This window comes from Priapulus caudatus, unplaced genomic scaffold (genome assembly GCF_000485595.1).
Source record: "Priapulus caudatus unplaced genomic scaffold, Priapulus_caudatus-5.0.1 Scaffold864, whole genome shotgun sequence".
Lineage (NCBI taxonomy): Eukaryota > Metazoa > Priapulida > Priapulimorpha > Priapulimorphida > Priapulidae > Priapulus > Priapulus caudatus.
This window is the reverse complement of record NW_014577925.1, coordinates 83,363-106,742: the sequence shown is the minus strand read 5'-3', so window position 1 is coordinate 106,742 and position 23,380 is coordinate 83,363. Positions and strand designations below refer to the sequence as shown.

At 41.3% G+C, this 23,380-nt stretch overlaps 1 protein-coding gene across 5 annotated transcripts in view; it reads right to left on the bottom strand.

Annotated features, from left to right (window-relative positions):
• Positions 1-427: 427 nt before the first annotated feature.
• The window catches only part of LOC106814052 (serine/threonine-protein kinase PAK 3-like), a 27,053-nt gene continuing 4,100 nt past the window's right edge, over positions 428-23,380 (bottom strand). Inside the window, exons 2-13 of one of the 5 annotated variants that reach the window (XM_014818318.1) lie at positions 21,430-21,567; positions 12,899-12,996; positions 10,891-10,997; positions 9,316-9,472; positions 7,713-7,777; positions 7,265-7,375; positions 6,822-7,030; positions 5,689-5,875; positions 5,096-5,288; positions 4,056-4,252; positions 3,585-3,722; positions 428-2,904 (exon numbers count right to left, since the gene is read on the bottom strand). In XM_014818318.1, coding sequence (XP_014673804.1) covers positions 2,818-2,904; positions 3,585-3,722; positions 4,056-4,252; positions 5,096-5,288; positions 5,689-5,875; positions 6,822-7,030; positions 7,265-7,375; positions 7,713-7,777; positions 9,316-9,472; positions 10,891-10,997; positions 12,899-12,996; positions 21,430-21,497 — 1,617 coding nt within the window. In that variant the 5' untranslated portion in view covers positions 21,498-21,567 and the 3' untranslated portion in view covers positions 428-2,817. Of the gene's footprint in view, positions 2,905-3,584; positions 3,723-4,055; positions 4,253-5,095; positions 5,289-5,688; positions 5,876-6,821; positions 7,031-7,264; positions 7,376-7,712; positions 7,778-9,315; positions 9,473-10,890; positions 10,998-12,898; positions 12,997-14,320; positions 14,425-15,977; positions 16,163-17,607; positions 18,058-21,429; positions 21,568-23,380 lie in introns of those variants that run through there. The other 4 variants (XM_014818315.1, XM_014818316.1, XM_014818320.1 and 1 more) reach the window with 4 other exon arrangements.

Here is a 23,380-nt window from a genome sequence, read left to right as displayed (position 1 = left end):
ATAAGTTGTATATGTAATAATATAATAAGACTATATGCAATAAGTTAGACTATCGTTGGGCATAAGTTGTGAACGCCGGCAACACGCTAAGCATTCGTTGGTATAAGTTATCTACAAGTTATCGAAACGTTCTATATACATTACTAATACGTTAAGTATACGTCCAACCCGTTATGAATACGCTATGTATACGCCCAAAATTGAAAAAACATCGATAGTTCAGCGTATGCCAGCGTTTTAGAGAAATTTTGATACGTCCGGCATACGCTGGGCCATTATGCATGAGAAACGACATGAAATCATCTGATTCCTCGTGATTTAATTGTGGTAGCCTCTGGATGCATTACTGCTGTGGTAATGCTACTTCATGAATAGACGTAGCCTGGACGCAAAACTAATTGCAAAGAATATGAGAAAAAATGTCGAATTTTATTTTACATATTATTTTGTTTATTAAAAATCGCTTAAATTACAAAAAACTTCTACTTGGCATAGACGATACTCAAAATCGGCCACTACGATTTCAAAAGTACACCAGCAATGGCATTTTGCGGCTATATTATATGGCATTCTTAAGTTCTATATTATCTACTAGCATACATGACATCACACCACACTTGAAAGTAAAATGTGGAGATTGATTACATGTGATTACGCGTACATAATCTAATATGGATAGAAACCTAGACATTATTGGGAGCATATAAGAAAAGATAATAATTTAATCACGATACACATAAAACAATAATATCAAACTATCACAATGATATTCCAATGCAAAACAAAAGCACGTGCGATGCTTTTTTACAAGATCATGACTCCGATTCTAAATGTTTTCTACCTTACCCAAAATTTTGGTGCGTGGCACCATTATTGGTTCACAACCAGCCGATATACAAACAGGACCATAATCAGTGCAAAAGGACAGCTCGAAATCTTGTGAAGTAAGTACATTTACAAATCACGAAGGCTCACGTTACGATCGACTTGCTAGGGGAAAATGTGAGAAGGCCCGCCCATAAGAATATGACCTGCAATCAAACTGTAAGATGGACATTGGTTGCATGTAATACTGAATGAAAAAAGAAGAGCTAAACAAAATGGGGGCTACTTTCTCACGTAGTAATATTAGTAATGGGAGGGAACTAACCTCTTGAGGTGGACACTAGCTCATGATATCACGAATAACTGACAGACTAAAATCCACTCCTGGTGATATCGCTATAACTAATTACCATTCATGCATAAGGATTCTTCCTGTAAAGATCCAATATATCCTATCCACAAAGAGGCTTACTCAACCATAGGCTTCAAGGGCAATGGAAACGGAGCTTGTTAGACTTAATTTCAAGAATGTCCAGTAAAAGCCTGTGATATTTTAAATGTGTATTGCCCAAGCCTAGCAAAAGCAACAAAGGAATTCATGCATCGACTCGCGGTTCTGACAAACACAACCTGCAATAACAATAACATGCTAAACATCGCAGAGCCACAAGGATATGATCAGTCGAATAAAATGTATACACCCTCTTGATAAAATTGTATAAAAAGCCACTGGTCTAGAACAACATCAACACCGTCCAAGCAATATCACTGCTCACAAAGGATATAACTGACCACAGTTTGAAGGCATAGTGGTTCTTGCAATTACCAAGTGAATAGATTATAGTGACCGACTCCTGCATTGTTCTCTATATAGACTCATCGAAAGCGTTAAACCAATGTGCAGAATTTTAAGCCAACAGCGAATGAAATAGACGGTACGTGCGCACAATAAAATACCAACCAACCGTATCACTTAATATAAAAAATAAACGTGCTACAAAGATTCCATCATTACTCATGCTGTTTACAACCCTACCTCTTCAATCACATCGATACAAACGCAATGTGCAAGTTTTAAAATATAAAAAAGCACGCCATTCAAACTCGATGCAAACAGCCACAATGACAACAACCATGATACAACGTGCACAATAACCTTCAACAATCTTTGGTACAGCCATGCCAGTATGCAAACCATTTTAAAATATACATATACTGGCAGAAATGAACGAGTTGTTAAAAATAAGATTTCAGAAGCAAAATTTGCTCTATAAAAAGCTTACGTATAAAATGTATAAACGTTTCTTTTCCGACAATTGAAGTCGTTCTTGTAAGCAATGTATATGTTGCAAGAAAATGTGCCTGACATTAAAATGAAGCCGTCAGTATGTCATACATACGATCGAGGTAATCACATCCGTGGTAGATGACGACACAGTGTGTATGGGTTTTGAGCCAAAACATGGAACGCATCACTACTACCTACATTCACCAATGTACACATTCACGTGAAACCGAAGTCTTCATCGTTTGTGCACATGCTACAAACGCAGCTAAATCACGCATTTCCACAGCCTACAAAGACCTACAATTGGCAGGGTGTGAAGCTCAGGATTTCAGGGGGTTGTTACTATCTATAACAAGTTACAGAAGCACGGATCACGCTACGCTAATGATATTACATTTGTTAACTGCACGTTGGATTTCGACTTCTACTCACAAACTGCTGCATTGTATGCCACTTTATACATCTAGCTGCAATACCTGTCATGCTGCAGTTCTGCCGTTAATTTCTATATCACGCTGTGTCACTTGCTCAAATGACAGATAGCTGTGCACATGCACAGCAAAGAGGACCGGTAGACCGGCGCATACTGAAGTAGACTACAACACTAAGATTTCAATTCAAATGCGTGCAGGTCATGTTCCTTTATATCCATCACGTGCACCAGATGGCAGCACCCAACCACGGATGTTACCTCGTTGTGTATATTACGAATGGCTCTTCGCAGCTTCTTTGGCAGCCAGAATCAGTGGTGTAAGACTGGCTAGAGGCTTTGCCAGCTTCAGGAATGGGTGCTGCAGATATAATACCAATAATTAGCTGAGTGACAAGGAAATTAAAATTAGTTACTTAACCAGTGTTCGAAATAAGGGAAAAATTCTGCTTGTCCTGCAAAATTTTTGCTTATCCTGATTAATAACATAGAAATATAGCAATGGTGTAATAAATTTTTAATCAAATTAAATTTTAGACCTAATATCTTACTTTGTAATTTTAATGCAGTTCATTATAAAAGTTCAAATTAGGCACCAAGCTTGAAAGAACATAAAGAAGCACAATTATTATTTATTTAAGTTATTACTTGTCTTAACAAAGTTGAAGCTTCAAAGTTTTATAATAACAATACATGGTCAGTCCTGACTCTGACTTTCTGACCAGCAATGGTAGAAAATGATGAAAAATTGCTCTAAAAAGTTGTTCTGAAAAGCTGCTTGTCCAGCGGACAAGCTACTGGACAGGTCTACTTGTCCTCCGTGGAAATGGACAAGTGAGGACAAACAGATAGCCCTTATTTCGAACACTGGTAACCACAGTACACACTTACCAAGAAAGGACTCTATTATCAGTTTAGTATGGTTATGAGTAAATAGGATAAAATTCTGCATACAATATACAACAAAGATTAAAGATGTCACTACGAACTGGAATTAATGGATAAAACATGGACTTTGTGACTTTCTGTAAGTCAACTCACCAACAGAAGGTCACAAGCACCCCATCGCCTGTCAACATCCACTTCCAGACACCTGTCCAAAAAGTCCTGGAACACTGGCGATAGTTTTTCCTTGTGCTGGATATCTGGCTTTCCATTTGTTGCAATAAGATACAGTGCCTAAAAATAAACAGAGATATTAATACTCCATAAAGCAGGGGGTTAATTAAAGCCTCCCAAAGTGACAATCGCACAACTGGTGCTAACTGCTAACTGCTACTAATGTTAGTCCAGTGGTTATCACATGTAAAGTACTGACAAGCTTATGTTACAAATCTAGACGATTTATTTATAGTGGCCACTAATGTAACATGGACCTGATCTCCTAAAGCTGTGGCTGACTTTAAAAAGAGTGAATAAAGGGTGTTCAATACCTTTTACTAGTGTCCAATGAAATACAATTCTACAATTACGAGCATGACATTTCTATTGCCAGTACAGGTAAGAACTTACTCGTAATGGATTCTCATTCAGATATGGTGGTTCGCCCTCAATCATCTCAATCGCCATTATACCCAAACTCCATATGTCAACCTTTGGTCCGTACTGTTTACGAGTGACCACCTCTGGGGCCATCCAATATGGAGTGCCAACCATTGTGGTTCGCTTGCTCTGCTCAGGCGATATTTGTGCACAAAAGCCAAAGTCAGCTAAAAGCGAAGCACAGAAAAATTAGAACAGGGGTTAACAACTATAATGAAGAGGAGATTCAGTCTCGCAATAGGCCTATGTTTCCAAAACGATCATGGTGGCAATGACACAAATAAAAATCCTATAATAGTGAATAATTGCTAGTATTTCGCCAAAGCATAATTTAGGAAAAGATTGCCCAGAAAACTTTTTTATAATTATTGTCTATTGCTGTACGTATAGCATTGCAACATTCACATTTTTGTGAGGTGAACACGCACGTGTAGTAAGCCACTTCTACTATTATTTTTAGAACCCAGCAAGTCGATAAAAGTAATGTGAAACCATGTGTCAAACAACTTGTCGGTTTCCCATTTTTAACCCGCTGGCAGTTGTATATATATATATATATATATTATATTCTCAATATATATATTATCTTGCTTTTTATGCTATAAGCTTGTAACAAAAATGTAAATGTATTCAATTTGCGCTTGCAGGCAACATATAATTTTAGTGCCACGACCACATCAGTTACGTGCGTGGGTTAATTGCACCACACTTGTCGCTTATATAGCTTGAACTCACCATCTGCTTTCTGTTGCATACAATCCACACAGCTTAACCCCACGTCCCCTTTAATCCATTCTCAATAGCATGTCAGCCACGTACTCCGTTTAACCTCATCAACCATTCTCAGTAGCATGTCACCCATTTACATAATTTGACCCTACCAACCATTTCTAGGCAGCATCTCTGCTACATAGCTTGACCCACCAGCCACATTCGCTATAAAATGCCACACACATAGCTTCAACCCACCTTCCCTCGAATCAATTATCGGGAGCATGTGAGCCACGTACTTAGTTTCACGCCACCATCCATTCCGAGCAGGATGTTGTCACTCTTGATATCCCTGTGTATAACCTGGTTGTCATGGAGAAACTCCAGTGCCTGCAGCACCTCACGGCAGACGGCCGCGATCTGACCCTCGTCCATGCACGTTTCCGTGACGACGTCTGTCAGTGAGCCGCCGGCTAGATATTCCATGACGACCTATAACAACGAAGGCAGAATGATCCCAATGATCAGTACCATCCGAAAATTCTCACAGCAAATCTACACACAACCACTGAATTCTCAACACGTAAAAACAGCTGGGCATACATATAAGATGCTGAGAAGAATAGCATAATAATCAGGGCCCGTTGCCAAAAACAAAATTAGTCTTAACATTAACTTCGACTCGTAGACCGTTGACAGAACCATCCCAAAGTTATGAGAATGCAAAATCCTAGAAAAAATTTTGTCTTAACATTACGACATCCATAACAACATGGCTACTCATCCCTATCATATTAACGTGGTTCTATTAATCAAAAGCGGCACAGAATACTAAGAACCGATAGTAGCACAAAGCAACTATGAAGCAGATATGTTGACCAGTGACGCTCACCCATAGCTCCTCCCCTACGAGGTAGCTGTCTAGATAGTTGACTATGTTGGGGTTCTTGTTCTCTCTCATGACGAGTATCTCGTTGATGATCAGCTCCTTCTTGGGCTGCTGTGAGAGATTCATCTGCTTGATGGCAACCTCCATGCCTGTGGCCGTTTCGATTGCCGTGTAGACTGTTCCGGAAGCACTGAAATGAAATTACCAGCTGGTGACTAGATTGTGGGTTAGCACAAAGGTATGACATTATGTGCCTCTTCCCCGCCTTCACAATCTATTGGCTTTCTACAGCTATCATGGGGGAACAATGTATCGCCTCAGCAACTTGATGGCCTTTGAATGTAGTTTGGGAGATTTCCATTTGATCGCTAATAACATGGTCAACACTCTTTTTGTATAGGGTCAGAACTAGTGTTGTCAATCGGTTGTAATTTCGTAATCGATCATCGGTTGGACCCAAGTAACCGATGATCGGTTACAATCGGTTACAATCGGTTACTCGGGGTGTTGAATGCCTGCGTGTGCGTAACGTCGTGTGCATGTACGTGTGTGCATGCATGTGCTTGTTTAGCCCTGTTTACTGTTTGTTTTGCACTGTTTACTACTGTGTGTATAATACATTTATGTTAATAAAGGATAAATTGTATAGTAGCGATGATATCTCTGATTCTCATCACTTTTTCGATTTTTTTTTTTTCGATGAAATCGATTATGGATTTTGATAACCAAGCGCTTGGTTCGAGCCACTGTTCAACCGATGATCGAGTATAATCGATGATCGTGACATCACTAAGCGCTTGGTTCGAGCCACTGTTCAACCGATGATCGAGTATAATCGATGATCGTGACATCACTAGTCAGAACTAATGATCTCAAACATTCAATCTCTAAATGGCCCTTTGGCATCATTTATAGGTAGAGGCAATTAATATTGCTGTGTCTAGCTGAACAGCAAGAAAAACTACTAACATATCTGTATTATATGTAGGATTCTATATAACGTAACCACTTAAAATTACATCGAACACATAACATTCTACGAAGAATATTATAATATATACGTAGTATAATATTACAATACACTCTCCCGCCATTTTACTTTACTGAATGCCACACCTCTACTTCACTTAGCTTACCCCTGTCCTATTTTCTCCATCTTTGTGTATTTCCTATTAGGATCACCAACACTAACTATTGTCCTTAGTTTCTCCAAAATTTCCTCATCCGACATTTTCTTCTTCTTTGCTCTGGTTTCTTGCTTCTTCTCTGCTCCCAAGGGTAATGCACCATTCTGAGGCACTGGGGGTCTCTCATTCTCTTTTTCACGCTCAATAGGCTTCGTATACTGAAACAGTGATGGAACTTAATGAGATGCACTTTTGTCTGTTGGGGTCCCAATTTCAAAGGAATTCTCACGATACGAAAGAATGTAGCTCCAATATTTGCTATTTCATATATAATATAACAGCACAAACTCATGGTACTTTTATACTGGAGTAATCAGTAACATGTTCGCTATTAGGTGAGACTATATTTTGCTATATTTTTCTCGATTTAAGAAAAAGTTCCTTTAACATACTATTGATTTCGTTCTTTCAGGTCGGGCTGCGATTGGTGGTGGTGGTCCCACATCTTCTTCTTCTTCTTCGGCACTAGGTGGTGTTGGTGTCTCAGTACGCTTATGGTGTGGCTAAGACACAATGCATTGCAACATTATTTTACTATAATCAGCTGTTGGCTAAATAAAAGTAGGTAAAATATTCCACGAGAAATGCAATTACAGAAAATATCAAATAATGTAATTTATATATCATAAAATCAAATAAAATCAAAAATTGTAAATTGAAATTAAAATCGTATTTCTGGTAATTTTATGATTTTAATTTGGTGCAATCTACAACACATTATTTTCACAAGTTTGAAATACCAGTTGCCAATAACTAAATATGTAACTAATTAACTATTGTGATATATATCATCAGGCACTACATAGTAGGAGAGCAGTGCAATGTTCCCAAGAAACTCACCAGAGGGGGCATTACAGCATTGCTAGCGAATCTGTCCGTCTGATAACTCGGCCTGGGCGTAGAAACTAAACATAAACATTTTAAAAAATTAACATGGAATGCTACATGTTCCACGTTCATGTATAATGCTTTTTCTCAAATTCACAAACTGTAACATGTTTCACATTCAAATGAATTTACTAGGACAGGAAGCAAATGAAAAGGAAAACATGACAAGTTTCTTACACATGAAAAGCTAATGGATGAGAGTTAATATCGGAATTACTTTTTTAATGAATTTAAGCGATGACATTTTTCTCATTACATGTATTTTTTTACCAGGAGACATCACAGAACTAGCTAACGACCATAAAAAGATGTCAACGGATATAATAGCCTCTGCAGCTGTGCGTATGATAGTTGGTTCAGGGATGATTTTTAACAGTAGATAGAAACGACAGTTTAGTGATAACAAGAGCCGCAGAGCGTCTTGGCTCATCTGAGGTCTGTTGCTACGATTATAAACGTAACATTTAAGTCGTGCGTAGTGACACCTTTGTTAGGCGCAGATATGCAGATACACAGTTGCGTACACATCATTTCAGTAACCTTCTGCATTCTGCATACCTCCCAAATCCCATTGCTTGATACAAATCGCGTGCCTGAAACTCCTGTTTTATGATGCATTGTGACCCTAACCCTAACCCTAGCCCTATTCAAAAATAAAAATAAATTAATTGTTGTAAAAATTATTTGTTTTTATTAAATTGCTGTAAATAAATCATGTAAATATTTGCGTTAATTGGAAAAAAATTGTTAAATGGATAGAGATAGCAAAATACAAAAAACAGGTAAATAATAAACAATCAGATGGGATTCGATCCAACGACCTTTGAGCGTGACGCCTGTGCTGTAGACGTTCGGCTATCCAGGCTTATTGGGTTTCTAGATTATGAATGTGTCATGAATATGACAACACTGTGACGTCATTGAGGCAGTTCAGGAATCCATGTTTAACCCTCCTCTTGAGGGTCAAAAAGTTATCAGACACTTACTCTTCGCACGTCAGTGGAAAGCACATTTCATGGTCCTTTCAATAAAGTGATAAAAATGGTAGGTCAGTGCTGAAACAAAAAAGATTTTCACTCTGTCCATTAGGCCATGTCCTCAGAAAATGTCTGATATCTGACCTTTCCCCCACTGCCCTTTGACCTGTGACCTCCAATTTCGCACTGGTGATGGGTTTCCTGCCCATCACACTATACACCAAATATTAAGAGCATAGGTCGAGCCGTTAAGATTTGTGCCGCAATTCTGCATTTCCTCCTATACCTTAAGTTAAGGGGGAAATATTCCCCCTCCGTTTACACATCTTGACCTTTGAATCTTGACCCCCCAAATTGGTCATCCCGAGTCCTTTTCACGATCCCCCCCCCCGACGTCCCGAATATTGTGACCGTACGTCGAGCGGTTAAGATTTGTGACCAACTGTTGACGGACGGACGCACGCACGCACGGACGCACGATCATGCGATTCTACAAGCTGCATGTGACTACGTCAGATGAGCTAAAAACACACTTTACATGAAACACCACTGATTACACACGCCAGTGTTTTACTCACTGAAGGGTTTAGCTGTCATGTACTTTGATTCAGGCTTGCTGTTCTTTGAGTGGTCATAGTAGTTGAGCACATCCAGCACTGCCTGAGGATTCTTCTTCTGCTCCGTCTTGGAGATCTCCGAGTGTTCAAGGAGCCGCAGCCATGACTCAGGCAACCCCTGTACAAGAAACATATACACGATTAACTGACACCGGTTACTGGTTTAAGTACCAGCACAAACCAGCACACCCTCGAATGCCACCCTTGCCCAGATCTCAAGCAGTGCTCTATGGCTTTACGATGCTAACTCCGACTGTAGGATCAGTGCCCCCTGCTGGGTGACCTTATCATGGTTTAGACAGTGCTTTTGGCCAGGTTTTGGACATTGCCCCTCGTAGGGTTTGAGACAGCAATCATGCTGGTTTCCGAACCAGAAACCCAGGTGAAACTCAGACCTCTTCTACAGGTAGATTTTGGAGGGTGCTTATGCTGAGGATCTTTATGTAAACGTAGTGCCATAACTTATAGGCCGTGGCTACGCGTCCAGGTACCAGACGCCCAGCTCCCAGGCTACGTGTCCGGTCATATATTTCTTGTGTGAACCCAACTATATTTTTTTCAGTAAAAAACAATAAACAATAAATTTTTACCATAAAATTACTTACCTTTAGGTATTTTATCAAAAAAATGTGTTTTTGCAACGTTTGAAGCAATAGTAAATCCAGTAAAATCAACGATTTGAAAGGGGGCGTGGCCTAATCGTGACGTGGATTTGAGAATCTGTGCTGATCGAGCTTTGTAATGGATGACCGGACGCGTAACTTATAACTAAAAAACGGCATTTGTTTAGTATCAAATGATGTACATAAACATGCAGCCCATGTTACTTACGTGTAAGCAAAACCTAGCAACAGCCTAAACCCACTGATATTGGAATAGACCCTCAAGGATATTTACGAGGTTACAACATTTATTTCGGTAGCAGGAGTATAACGAGTTGCTGCAAAAATTGTTGCACAAATTAAAGGCATGGCTCATATTGTTAGCAACACTGTTAAGGCAGATGTTGCATTTGGCATGCACACAATTTGTAGCAGCACATCACGGTTCAAAGAGTAATAATGTAAATATATGGCGAACACATCCACAAACCCAGGGTTACAATACTAATAGTTAACGATCCCACATAACATCAAGGGTTGCAGTACTTGTAGTGAACTAACCCACACACTCAGGGTTACAGTACCTACAGTGAACTAACCCAGTCCCACACACCCAGGGTTACAGTACTTACAGTGAACTATCCCACATGCCCAGTGCTAGTCCTCATGATTAACTGCCCCACACATGCAGGGTTACAGTACTCACAGTGAACTATCCCACATGCCCAGTGCTAGTCCTCATGATTAACTGCCCCACACATGCAGGGTCACAATACTCACAGTGAACTGCCCCACACATCGCCATGGTTACAGTACTCATGGTGAACTGTGCTACACACCTATGATTACAGTACTCAGGGTGAACTGCCCCACACATCCAGGTTTACAGTACTCACAGTGAATTGCTCCACACATCTAGAGTTACAGTACTCACAGTGAATTCCCCAGTACAGGCATCGAATCCCACATGAACTGTGTGCTCAAAGTTCGTTGGCGAGGAGATGATCGGTCGGTCATTCTCCTTCTTGTCTTTTTTGCTACCTGCAGCAGAGAAAGCGGTTACGTGTATAAGAATAACTTCTGCCATTAGTAGGGTTCACTTCACAGGAAGCCATTGTCATAATGAGCTATTCTTAGTCCTATTGCTTTTGGCCTAGACTACCAAAAAACGTCATGACAGCGATAAATGCTAGCTAAATTGCTCAAAAGATTAACATGTCATAACCTGTAGCAAAGTTTTATTGAAACAATGTGAGTTGGAAAATATACAATAGGAATATATAGGATACAATAGGAGATATAGTTATATTGATGTACCTATTACAATATTCCTGTATCATTCTACCATTTACTGTATTCCTATACTAGTTGTAGATTTTCTCACAGTCCTACTTTAATTTGTAACTCTACAATCATTCTGATAATGGCCCCCCATGTTGCTACGTCTACATGGACGAGCACTATACGGAATAGGTCTGAAACACTTGGATGAAGAATCAGTTCAGTAGCTCATCATGGGAGCTTACCGTGTCAGTTACACTCCCAAAACCATTACAGTACCAGTTTACATGTATGGCAACATGGTGACATGACACACTGTTAAAATAGCATCAAGATTCGTAGCTCAAAGCCTTGCCTATACTTTTTTAAATATGCCATTGCCCATTTTTAAACAGAATTGGACAATCTTAGAGATTTTGGAGAGTCATTTACTCATAGGCACAGTGTATCTAAATTAACTAATAAATAGGCGCGTTCACACTGGCGCGAATAAGCGGGATGCAAATCCCGGTTTTTGCATCGCGATCGAAATACCGAGATTATTAAGTGTGAACGCAATAATACTCACTAATAATCGCGATCAGCATCGCGCTCCAAATCGCACTTTTGACTGTGATTATTTGGAATTAGCGCGATTATTTGTGTGTGTGAACGCTCGCTTTGGAATTAGCGCGATTATTTGCGTGTGTGAACGCTCGCTTTAGAATTAGCGCGATTATTTGCGTGTGTGAACGCTCGCGCAAATAATCCCGGTATTTTCTATCCCATCATTCCAAGCGAGTGAGCAGTGAGCATGCGCAGTGAGCATCATTCCGGCAGTGAGCATGCGCAGTGAGCATCATTCCGGCAGTGAGCATGCGCAGTGAGCATCATTCCGGCAGTGAGCATGCGCAGTTCGATTAATAGAATTGACCCGCTCGGCGATTAGCGCGATTATTCGCCTGTGTGAACAACGACACAATTATCTCGGTATTTCATCGCGATTAGCATCGCGGTTTTTCTTGTGTGTGAACGCGCCTATTGTTATTGCATCTACAGATTTTTAAATCTTCAGTCTCGATCTATTCCAGGTGTAACAACGATGATTAACCATAATATTATTGTTGGTTATAACTTTCTGTCCTAGTTATCAGAAAGATGGTAACTTTAATTCACAACAGGGATGAATCCTAGCAAATTGGACAATAAATATACATCCCACTCTGTCGCATTCCCCTGTAATTATTACAACACACTGAATAGAATAAACTTCAATGGTAGGATTAAAGATTTATCGATAAACGATTTGATATTTGTTAGCACTACACATTTTTTCCCATGAAAAACCTGTTGTAAACATTGGTTTTTGCATATCAAAACAATCTCCAAAATGTTTAATATCCTCATATCTTTACGACACGTCAGCACGAAATTTATGTGTGACAAACCACAGAAATGCAAGTTCGTCTCTACTCATATCAGTGACCTCACGAACACAAGATTCAGTTATCATGAATTGCTGAAATGCTACGATACGATTCTGAAAATTCATTCTCCTATCGTAATACTAGTTGTTATTTTTTACCATAGTACTAAATTTAGTCATAACTAATTACTCAGTAACCCCCGATTTTAAACTAATTGCGATACCAATCTGTGTGCAGTTTAGGGGGGCTATATACCTTTAGGTGTCTTCTGCTTCTTATCTTTCTTTTTGCTGTCCTCCCCGTCTGGCTCCTTTGGCAAAGGCTTCATGTCTACTGGTACACTTGGCTGGTCCCTGCAGAACAGAACAAATGATTAGTGCCAGACTAGAGCCTGAGCAAATCTACGCACACATACTCACGCACACAAGTGTGCATGCATGCGCGCACGTACGCACGCAAGCACGCTCGCACGCACGCACGCACGCACGCACGCACGCACGCACGCACGCACGCACGCACGCACACACACAATCACACACTTCTGAGTACCTGTCAGCTACGAACGAGTACATCGCATATATGTAAGATACAATAATGTAACATGACACAGAGCAGGAGGAATTAGGACCCCTACTCTTTTGTTTTGTTACACTATTGTATCTGTCCAAATATATCCACAATGACAATGAGATTATCAACAAAACAGCCAAAGGCAGTGGATACGCTACAGGTTCTGTGCTAAAATGGTTTGCTGCAGTATCTTTGTTGTGCCCAAACTTGGAATCTTGCACAAACTTGGAATTTCAGCGCATCCACAGTTTGTGCAACCAATCTTGAGATTGGGCAAACAGAGGTAAACAGAGCTTGCACAAACATATGATTATTAGGATTTTAAATGTTATATCATAACTATAAGGTCGTATATACCTTCTTTCCTTTGTGTTTGGCACCTAGATATTAAATGATTATAATAAATAATTGGGTAAATATGAGTTAATCTCTTCTTAGTTTGCACCATGCACACCACACACTCGCTATGAGCGGTTGTTGAATCACCGACTGTTTTCAGTTTGCCCAATCTTGAGATTGGTCAGCCAAACTAAGGAATCCGCAGTTTGGGCAGCACAATCGCTGCACAATCTCGAGATTGTGCAGATTCCAAGTTTGGGTACGACATCTTCAGCAGCAGACCCACCCAACACCTTTGTCAGAACATATACATAGGTGTGCGAGATAGCATCAATTACACAACCTGCATAGTGGGCAGGGCCATGGTCACTCAGCCCCGTATCAATCTACAGGCATGCCTGTCAAAACAGCACGCAATAGCCACATGTTTAAGGCAGTCATGTCATGTTGCATAGAGAAAAATAAAACCGTGTGCACATAACACCCGGCTATGGGTTGCCCACTGACAAGTGGACGATGCATATGGCATGATATACAATCCGAAAATTAACATGATCCATCTGATGGTGCAGCAGCTAGGCCAGTATAGGATGAAGTAGAGATCCAAGTTCCAACACTATTTGTCAAGAAAACCTAGCATTCTGACATCCAATGGGACCGCACTCCGCTCCAGTAAACAATATCATGTGTGCTTCCTAGGAAGTTTATTCCACTTCTTACACTGCACCAGGCCACGCACCCCCCGACCTAGTAGTGGCGTTCACTCACCACGTCTCTTGCACTTTGCTGCACTGAGGAAATATGCAGAAGTAATAGCTGGAGCAGCACACCAGATGCATGTAGGATGGCACACAGCTACTCAGCTGCTTTTACAAATCTACGACGCACATGTGAAACTCGCACGCGCTACTGAAACCCCATATTGCCTGGTTGAGTGTATATAAATCCCAATCGGTTGACCGCAAATGCAAATACAAACAGGCTGTCGTGACTCATACAGGAACTGCCAGTGGAAGCAGTGCTGATTGGTCAAGCTTGACTATGACGCAATAATAGAGGAACGCTGTGAATCGCAGCACACTGTGCGGCATGCGGATGTGTATGAGTCACTGCTAGTGAAGCTCGGGTGCTTGTGAAGCCCATCCATTAGACTTGCTCGCTCGTTTTGCCGATAGTAAAAATCAATAAAAGGAGCATGATAGAGAGCAGGATTAAATCATGCATCGATTGCATCCTCCTTGGCGGGGAAATCGTGCGAGATTGACATATGTGATCAAAAACATAGATGGGTGAACATGTATAAAAGCTTCCACATTAAAAACTACACAGTGGCTATATGCCCGGCAGCCGGCGTATATCTGACGGCTGCCGGGCACGGTCTTCGATTTCCTAAATGCCCGGCAGTTTTTAATTTTTAGCGTTATCTCAAGTAAACAAGGGTTAGGGTTAGAGTTAGGATTAGGGTTAGGGTTAGGTTTAGGGCTAGAGTTAGGGTTTTTGTTAGGTTTACCGTTTAGGGTTAGGGTTAGAGTTAGGGTTAAGAACTGCCGGGCATTTAGGAAAACGAAGACCGTGCCCGGCTGCCGGGCATATAGCCACAGCGTAAAAACTATGCCCTCAAATGAGGATTGTCACCAAACAACAAACCAAGACGATGCCAAAGAAGAGTCAATAATCTTTCTGCAGATTGGCCCAATTACCGAAAATCGCATTTGTGAAAACAACCATGCCAACCATGTTTGCTTCAAAGTAAAAATTGCACAATCATTCTTCACACAGTTAGTAGCTATCTTAATTAATAACATACCCAGCCAATTCTCACGGCAATGTGTGAGAGGGGTCTTGAATAATTTCAAGAAGGAGCAGTGACAGATTACTGCAGAAAATATGCAAATGCTTTCACCCCCCTCTCTCCTCTCTTTTAACATTGCAATATAATGAATATAAGTCCCATTAAATATCAATTTCTGTAATAAAGTTTATTGCTTTTATCTATTTATTGTCATTACCACTTACGTTTATTGCTGCTGCACATGAGCCAATAACCCAATTAACGATAAAAAGGCAATAAAGGCAAGCTTTATATACTTACTATAAACACAAAAATAGGAAGATATATTCATGCACCCGCAACAGGCACTTGGACAGCCACGCAGATGCACGCACGCATGTACGCATATATACACAGGCACACAGACATATATAAACACAGGCAGATGTGTCGAAACAGAACACCAGTAGCCGGCAACCATCCTAAATATATACAGACAGGCTACAAAACAATATCGACACACTGAAAAACAATACCAGCCACGAGTAAACCGACGGATGCTACAACCAGGATGGATGCATACACAGCTTCCAGTGAAGTGCGTCTGAAGCCTTGCTGCAGTGATGAACTAAGCAATATAGTTAAAACTCTCACCAAGCTTAGAGTACCTTCGTGTCAGCAAGTAAACGAGAGACATCTTCTTTGGTTCACTGCTATGATCCATGTCATCTGGACTAGAGACGACCCCGTAACACGACGATCCAGGGTAGAACCACAAGTGCATGAAGCCCTGTTCGTGCCCGAGCACTTCAATCGGTCTGGAGCATTGCTCTGCAGCATTTTCCACTGAACAGCGTTAACACACGATAACACCACGTGACGACAGCCCATAATTCCTTACTGCCCCTGTCGACTGCACTCAGCAGCACAGCTTGCACTGTAGTTGTGGCAACCGCTAGCTTGGCAACGTGGCAGCTTCCACTTCAGTGGCTACTCTCCTTGTAGTTTTAAGACTAAACCGTTGATCTGAGCTGAGCTTTTTTTGTCAGCGACCCAATTAGGCAAAAGAAAACTAGGAAAAGCAAACATTTCAAAATATACACTAGATCTTACACATGATACACATGATACACATGATACACATGATACACATGATGCTTATATTTTTGGTTTCGTCATTCAATCATGAAATTTTGACAATAATTTTACACATAGGGTAATTGATGTGTGGATATTACAACCTAATTGTCTCTGGGACCTCATTTTACATCTGCCTGTGTCTGCCGAGCCTTAGCACATACACGTATTCACACATAAGCCAGTATGCCAACACACACACACTTATTGCTCAAACATACTGACGTACAACGCATGATGAAGTGCAGTGATAAGAAGCTAACACAAGATTTGAGAGAGAACTGATAATTCAATACGCGCCCTTCTTTACATCCATCTTCGCTCCTTACTTTGATGGCTGTAGATAATTCGAGCATGGGCAGCCTTCAGAGACAAGGCGACCCCGGTTCAGTGAACCCGCCAGCTAACTGATGATGACGGGCCATGATTTATAAAGGAAACAAATATGTAGGGAGGTTAATTACGAAATCTTCGCAGATAACTTCAGGGTTCTCCCCAGGATGAAATTCAAACAGGGGGAGGGGAGAGGAAGGGGGAGGGGAGAGGAGGGAGGGGGTGGGAAAACTAGGCGGGTCCGGGGTGTTTTTTTTTTTACCGTACCACTAATTAATGCGTAAAATCGCCACCACACCATAGCCGGTATTTTGGGTTCTTGTATATATAAGATAGCCGAGTCGGTGTACAGTTAGTGTTTGGTGTGGGACAGGTTGACTGTTTGTACTTGTGTATTGTCTGCAGTGCATGCGTGGCACGGTAAAAATACACGCGCCGGTTGTCCTGGTCGAATGGGAATTCTTGACGATAGATTCCCGCGCTGACAAACTTTTATTGTGGTGGAATTTAATCGGGGCGGAGGTAATTTAAACGGGGCGCAACGATTGAAACAGGGGGGAGTTTTCCCAAACGGGGCGCAACGATTGAAACAGGGGGGAGTTTTCCCAAACGGGGCGCGCGCGCCCCGTTTGCGCAACGTAGGGAGAACCCTGAACTTGTAGTCCATCTGTACGAACCCAAGTACAGTTGCAATTACCATTATTATAGTCGAAAGAGGTCATGCAGAAAAGTAATAAATTAGGATAAACCATTGCACCAAGCTTACCTCTTTACACAGTGAAACATGCTTTCTAACGGTCTACCACGTACTCACCTGTTACCACCAGGTGGCAGCAGTGGGGGTGGTGAGCCACGGAACGGGGGTGGTGCCACGCGCATGACACCCGCCAAGCAGGTGTACAGCAGCCGAAACAGCAGCACGTATGCCGCACATAGCATAACCAGTGGGTGCTTGTCTGTCTTAAGGTTCCTCGACCGCACCCTAAGCAGCGTGATTCTACGATTCAACCTTTCATTGACCATTCTGGCAGGCTATGTTCACAGCGTTCCATCTACCTGAACTCATTCACGCATCGTGACTCCTACCGTCAACTGGCAATAGTTGCACACAGTCACACCGTGAGACTAGCGGGCACGGTTCGAATAAGCTACGATTTCACGAAGCCAGTTGTGAGCATGATAATATAGCTTGAGTCTCTCATTGTTGAGAAGCAACTGCATGCATCAGTTCTTTTCCACAAGTCTGCTCGTTCTTGCATCTGCATCACGTTAGCGTTCAGTCACTGGACCTGGGCGTTGAGAGCAGCCAGCGATTACAGATGAGGCAACGATTTCCTCCACTTCCAACTCAGCTAATATAACACGATACATATAATGGAAGCGTAGCGACCCATCTTTCACAGTAATGCTGGTTGTCGATTGGGATGCTGTCACAGTCCCGCGAGAGCGCAGCGAGAGGATGAACACACCGGAACATTACAGAGCTAATCTCTCCCGGCACCGCTCTAGCTTCCTTAGATATCGCAGCTCTAGTCGATCACAAGTCGAGAAACAAACACAGGGAAGGAGTTGTCAGGAGAACGAAAAGCAGCTGGGAGGAAGTTCACCCCGCTGATGCTGCGCGATGCAGGAAATCGCTCCGGATATCATTGAAATTATTTCGGCAGCACACGGCGGGAGGCCGCGCGCGCGCGCCTAGACGGTTAAGAGTATGTTCTGCCGATGGCGCACGTGCTCCCCATCCATGCTGTTTAAATTAAATGCCCCGGATTTTTTCTTCCACGACGTACATAGAAGCGTGTGCTCGCCCGCAGCAGACAGCCGCCAACATTCAGCGACTTCGCGAAGAAACCAGGCTGCTAACATACGGCACGTGATGCGCCGGCCCATACCGACAGTATCGGATCGCCGTCACAGCACTAAACTCGACTCCCTGCATAAACATGCACGCAATTGCCCATGAGCTCACATGCCAATTTAGCCACCAGCAAAACCCGAGACATCGTGTGGATCTCTCCCAGCGAGACTTTTCGACGGGCAAGCCTGCAACTCTTGTGAGATTTTTGTCACTGCTTTGACACTGGAGACAATATCAAAATAATGCAATCAAGATGCAATTGATGTCTCACAGCTAAAACATTATGCTTAAATAAATGTTACCTAATTACAATGCGCTCCTTTGCAACCCTCTTCTTAGTCTTATTCCTCGATAATCTTGCCTAATATTCTTCTAAATTCGAACATCGTTGACTGATCTCCATAGCACGTACGCAATTCAAAATAATACCTCCTTTCACAACAGCTTACAATATCTTTACGAGACATTTCGCCTGGAGATATAACAATTGGTATTTAAGTAAGTAAGGTATGATGAACGATGAACGAACGTTAGCCACACAAGACGTTCGCGTAACTTCCTGTGTCACCCGGTCTGATCACTACGCAATACTTCTAGACAGCAGACAGCTACGATGAGCTACATATACGTCATCTACCATCAGTAACGTAGCACGAGTATGCACAGACCAATAACACACACACACACACACACACACGCGCGCTTAGAAGCTCCAGTCAGTCACAGCGACACAGATCCTAACAAAAACCACCACGAATAATTACGCGTGCGCCCTGCACGCCATCTTGCCGAAACGAAATAGCTCAACTCCTTCCCAAACGTCAGCGACACACACTGCGGCAGGTGTCCTAGCCTGTGGAAGCCTGCTTGCCTACGTGCTGCTGTCCACCATACACGCGTGAGCACCGAATCATAAAACATGTCCTCGCTGATAAATGATCAAATACTGCACGCCCGGCATGCTTCAGCCAGCCAATAAAATCCATAAACATAAACGAAAGGCAAAACACTATAACTCAGGCTGAGCAATGTATAAACATAAACGTGTCTTTTTTCAATCATGGAAGCTGAATACGCTCAGCACGCGCCATATGCTGTCTGCAGATGTATCACGGAACCTCATGGGTTCACACGTGAATAGCCAGAAGCTAAATGCCATCACCTACTTAAGGCGTTGTTAGCATCTATAGCAATGAAGGAGACTTCACTACGATGCTAGGTCACCACTAATTCGTCTAACTGACATTTTCTAAGCAAAGGATCACTTAGAAATATCAACACTATTACAAACGTGCAAACCGCACGGAGTGGGGTCATTGCCCATTCTTTGGCATATAACCAGGCGTTCATCCACTGTTTGCTGTATTGTGTAAACAGATGTGGTATACCTCACTACTCACTCTACCCATAGTTTCAAAATATGAAGAGAAGACCCCCCAACTTCAACTGAAATTCAAACACAGATAATTGAAATCGTGCTGATTCAGTGATTGAGCCATACCTATATCATAATTTATGTATGGCCTGTAAGAAGAGGAGATTACCTGAAGTCATCTGTATGTTGATATTTGCCAAATTTACTCTATGTAGAGTCAATGTAGTCTATGTACTATGTAGATGTAATTGGAAAATTAGAGGGGTTTGTACAAATTTCCCGAATCTCCAGGTGCTAGTGAGTGCTTATTTGTTTCCACGCACTGTAGCTTACTAAATATTGAAGCCTAGTTATAAAAACCTTTCATGAATAAATCTAGGGCACATAAATATTCCTTTAATCACGTGCACATCCTTGTAAAGGCCCCCAAAGAGAAGCCATTGCACCGCTCAATAAATAATACAACTTTAATGGTCCCCAACACCACTTTTAGCAGCTGTGAAATGCTGCCGGTTAAGCTGCAAGCACATCTCTAATAATTCCACCAACGGTTTTTATGGTAACACCGAGAGATCAAAGCTGCTATATTCTGGCAGATGCCCAAATATTTAGGCAGACATCTAATCCCAGAACTGACAGTTAGAATATATACTAAACTAGTGTTTCATGAAGCAAAAATGTATTTATAGCAGGCTAATGGTAAGGAGAACTACAGCAATCTGTTATGGAGAGATTGGATCTCAGCAGGTGGGGTTACTATAAATTAAGGTCTGGCCTGTTTTCATGATTTTCATTATTCCATCTACAACAGCTATGTAATTTTCAGTAGGAACTTCGTACATTGCCACACAAACTAGTCAGTGTGAAAGTATCAAGGTTCCAGTTCGTTTTGGTAACATTCATATGGGGACCCACTGCACAATTGACAACATTTAGTATTTGTTATCATGCCTGCCGGTATCTAAAAAACTGAGATAATTAAACCACAAAGAATAATACCGGCAACGAAAAACATTGCAGTGATCCGGATTCAATTCCGATTTTGCACAGACCTGTCCTGTGAACCAGACTACCACTAACACCTGTTCACTTATATCTGGAAGAGTTCCGAGAATGAAAACGAAGCAAAACAGCATGTCAAATGTGAAGTACACAGCAGTACAGATTATCAACATCCTTCATGCGTCAGTCACGTGGCACGTTTGCATGGCAACTGCTGACAAGCCATGTGCCTCTCACTGCGTACCGAGTACCTCCAAAGCAAATGCAATCTGCTTTTTTGTATTAAGGGTGAGTGCCACAAAGACGTGGGCAATGTCTCTCAACGCAACTGCTGTCAGCCATTTATTTTCTGTCAAGTTGGTAATCTAAGAAAAACTTTGTGTCACAGTTAGTGCGCTTACCTGTTGCTTGTTAATCGCACAGGCGGTGCAGGTGGCTTGTCAAAGTCCTGTTCAAAATCTGATGACATTTTCTTGTATGTGTTTCCTACCAGTCAGGTATATAGGTGAGCAGTGTCTTGTTACCTGGCACCACTAAGGCTATGGCAAGAAAAAAAACTCTTTCATTTACAAGCATTTTTACAAGTAGAATGACTTGTAGACTCCAGAAATACATCTAGAATGACTACGGAGACATGTACACGTTCACAAACGGTCACACACACGCACGCACATACCCACACACGCACGCACGCGCGCGCGCACGCACGCACACACACACGCACGCACGCGCACGCGCACGCACACGCACACGCACACACGCCATTACGGAGGCTAAGATTGTGTTACTGTAAAATTATTTCTCTATACCCATATGATATCATAGATTATTTACGTATCTAGAGTTAACTGAACGTCGTTCAGTTAAAACTACATTCCCCCAACGAAAAACGGTCATAAATGGTCGTTGACACATTACCAGTTCTTTAACACGTTGCGTTTCGCACAAATAAGCTCTGAAGTGATGAATGTAGTTCGCAAAATGTAAACAAACCATCATGACCGCTCTTTAAAATTTACTCGAGCATATGCGGGCAGCACAGCAACAGCACCTATTCTAGTCTAGTCTAATCATAGAAATATATAGAGACACTATATATAGAGTCTAACTAGTATATCATTTCTATGAGTCTAGTCTAGGATCATTATACGCCGTGAGCAGGTTCGCATCGCACTTTTGGAAGCTATCTTTTTGCGAATCATAATTCATACAAATTTAAAACAATCTGAGAATTGGTAATTTTTTGGCTGCAACTTTGAATCAATTGTATTTTTCACTGGAATTTAATTTTTATGGAAATCAGATAATTTTCAACTCATATTTTTAATTCCCACATTTTTTTAATAATCAAATTTACATTTTTTTTTAAACGCCAACGCGATACTTGCTAACCACTTTCATCTAATTGCTAATAAATTTCACCCTTTGATTAACAAAGTACTAATCAAGTTAAAAAAAAAACTCATGGCATACACCAGGGTGCGAAATTAACAGGAGTCCAGAGTCAAATACTCCCTGATTTAACATATATGCAAATTGTCTTATAACATATGACTCCCTGAAAATTGCACGGCCTCGCGAAATGTTTCAGTATTAAAATGCCCAAAGAAAATTTGGCAGACGTGCAACCTCATGAACCTTCAAAATAAGCACATGTATGCGTTATTGTTAATATCTTTAGTTTTGAACTTCAGACTGCGGACTCCCTCATTTTGCTGCGGACTCTCTTTTTGAGGGCAGGCAGTCCGTTGGACTCCCTTGTTCACAAGTTAATTTTTACCCCTGATATACTAACCAGGATAGTAGTTTTATACAACAACCCGTTTTTTTTAAACACCTCATAAGCTAGCATCAATAAATGATAAAATAATAACGTCTTACTCAAGCCTACTTTCATATATTAGCAAAATTATAAAAAATTTGGCATAATTATGTACCAATTGTATGCCTTAACGAACCAGATTTATATACTTAGAAGCCACATGGATCTGGTACATGTTAATGCGTAAAATCGTGGGGCGATTTTCCCATGCAAACATCGGCATGCAATCATCGAACAAGCTTTTGTCTTGGATCTATCTGATCAAAACATTTTTATGCTCAAAATGCTTGCATAGAGAACTACTTCTTTTTATGGATATTTTGAGAAAAGCACTCTTAAATAATAGTTGGGCATAAATATAAGTACACCGCTGTAATCAGCTAATAGTCTGAAACATGCAAAATTGGATTAGAACGTATAGCAATATTTCCCTATTATGTACTCCTGATATCATGCACCCATTGTGTGTGTGTGTGTGTGTGTGTGTGTGTGTGTGTGTGTGTGTGTGTGTGTGTGTGTGTGTGTGTGTG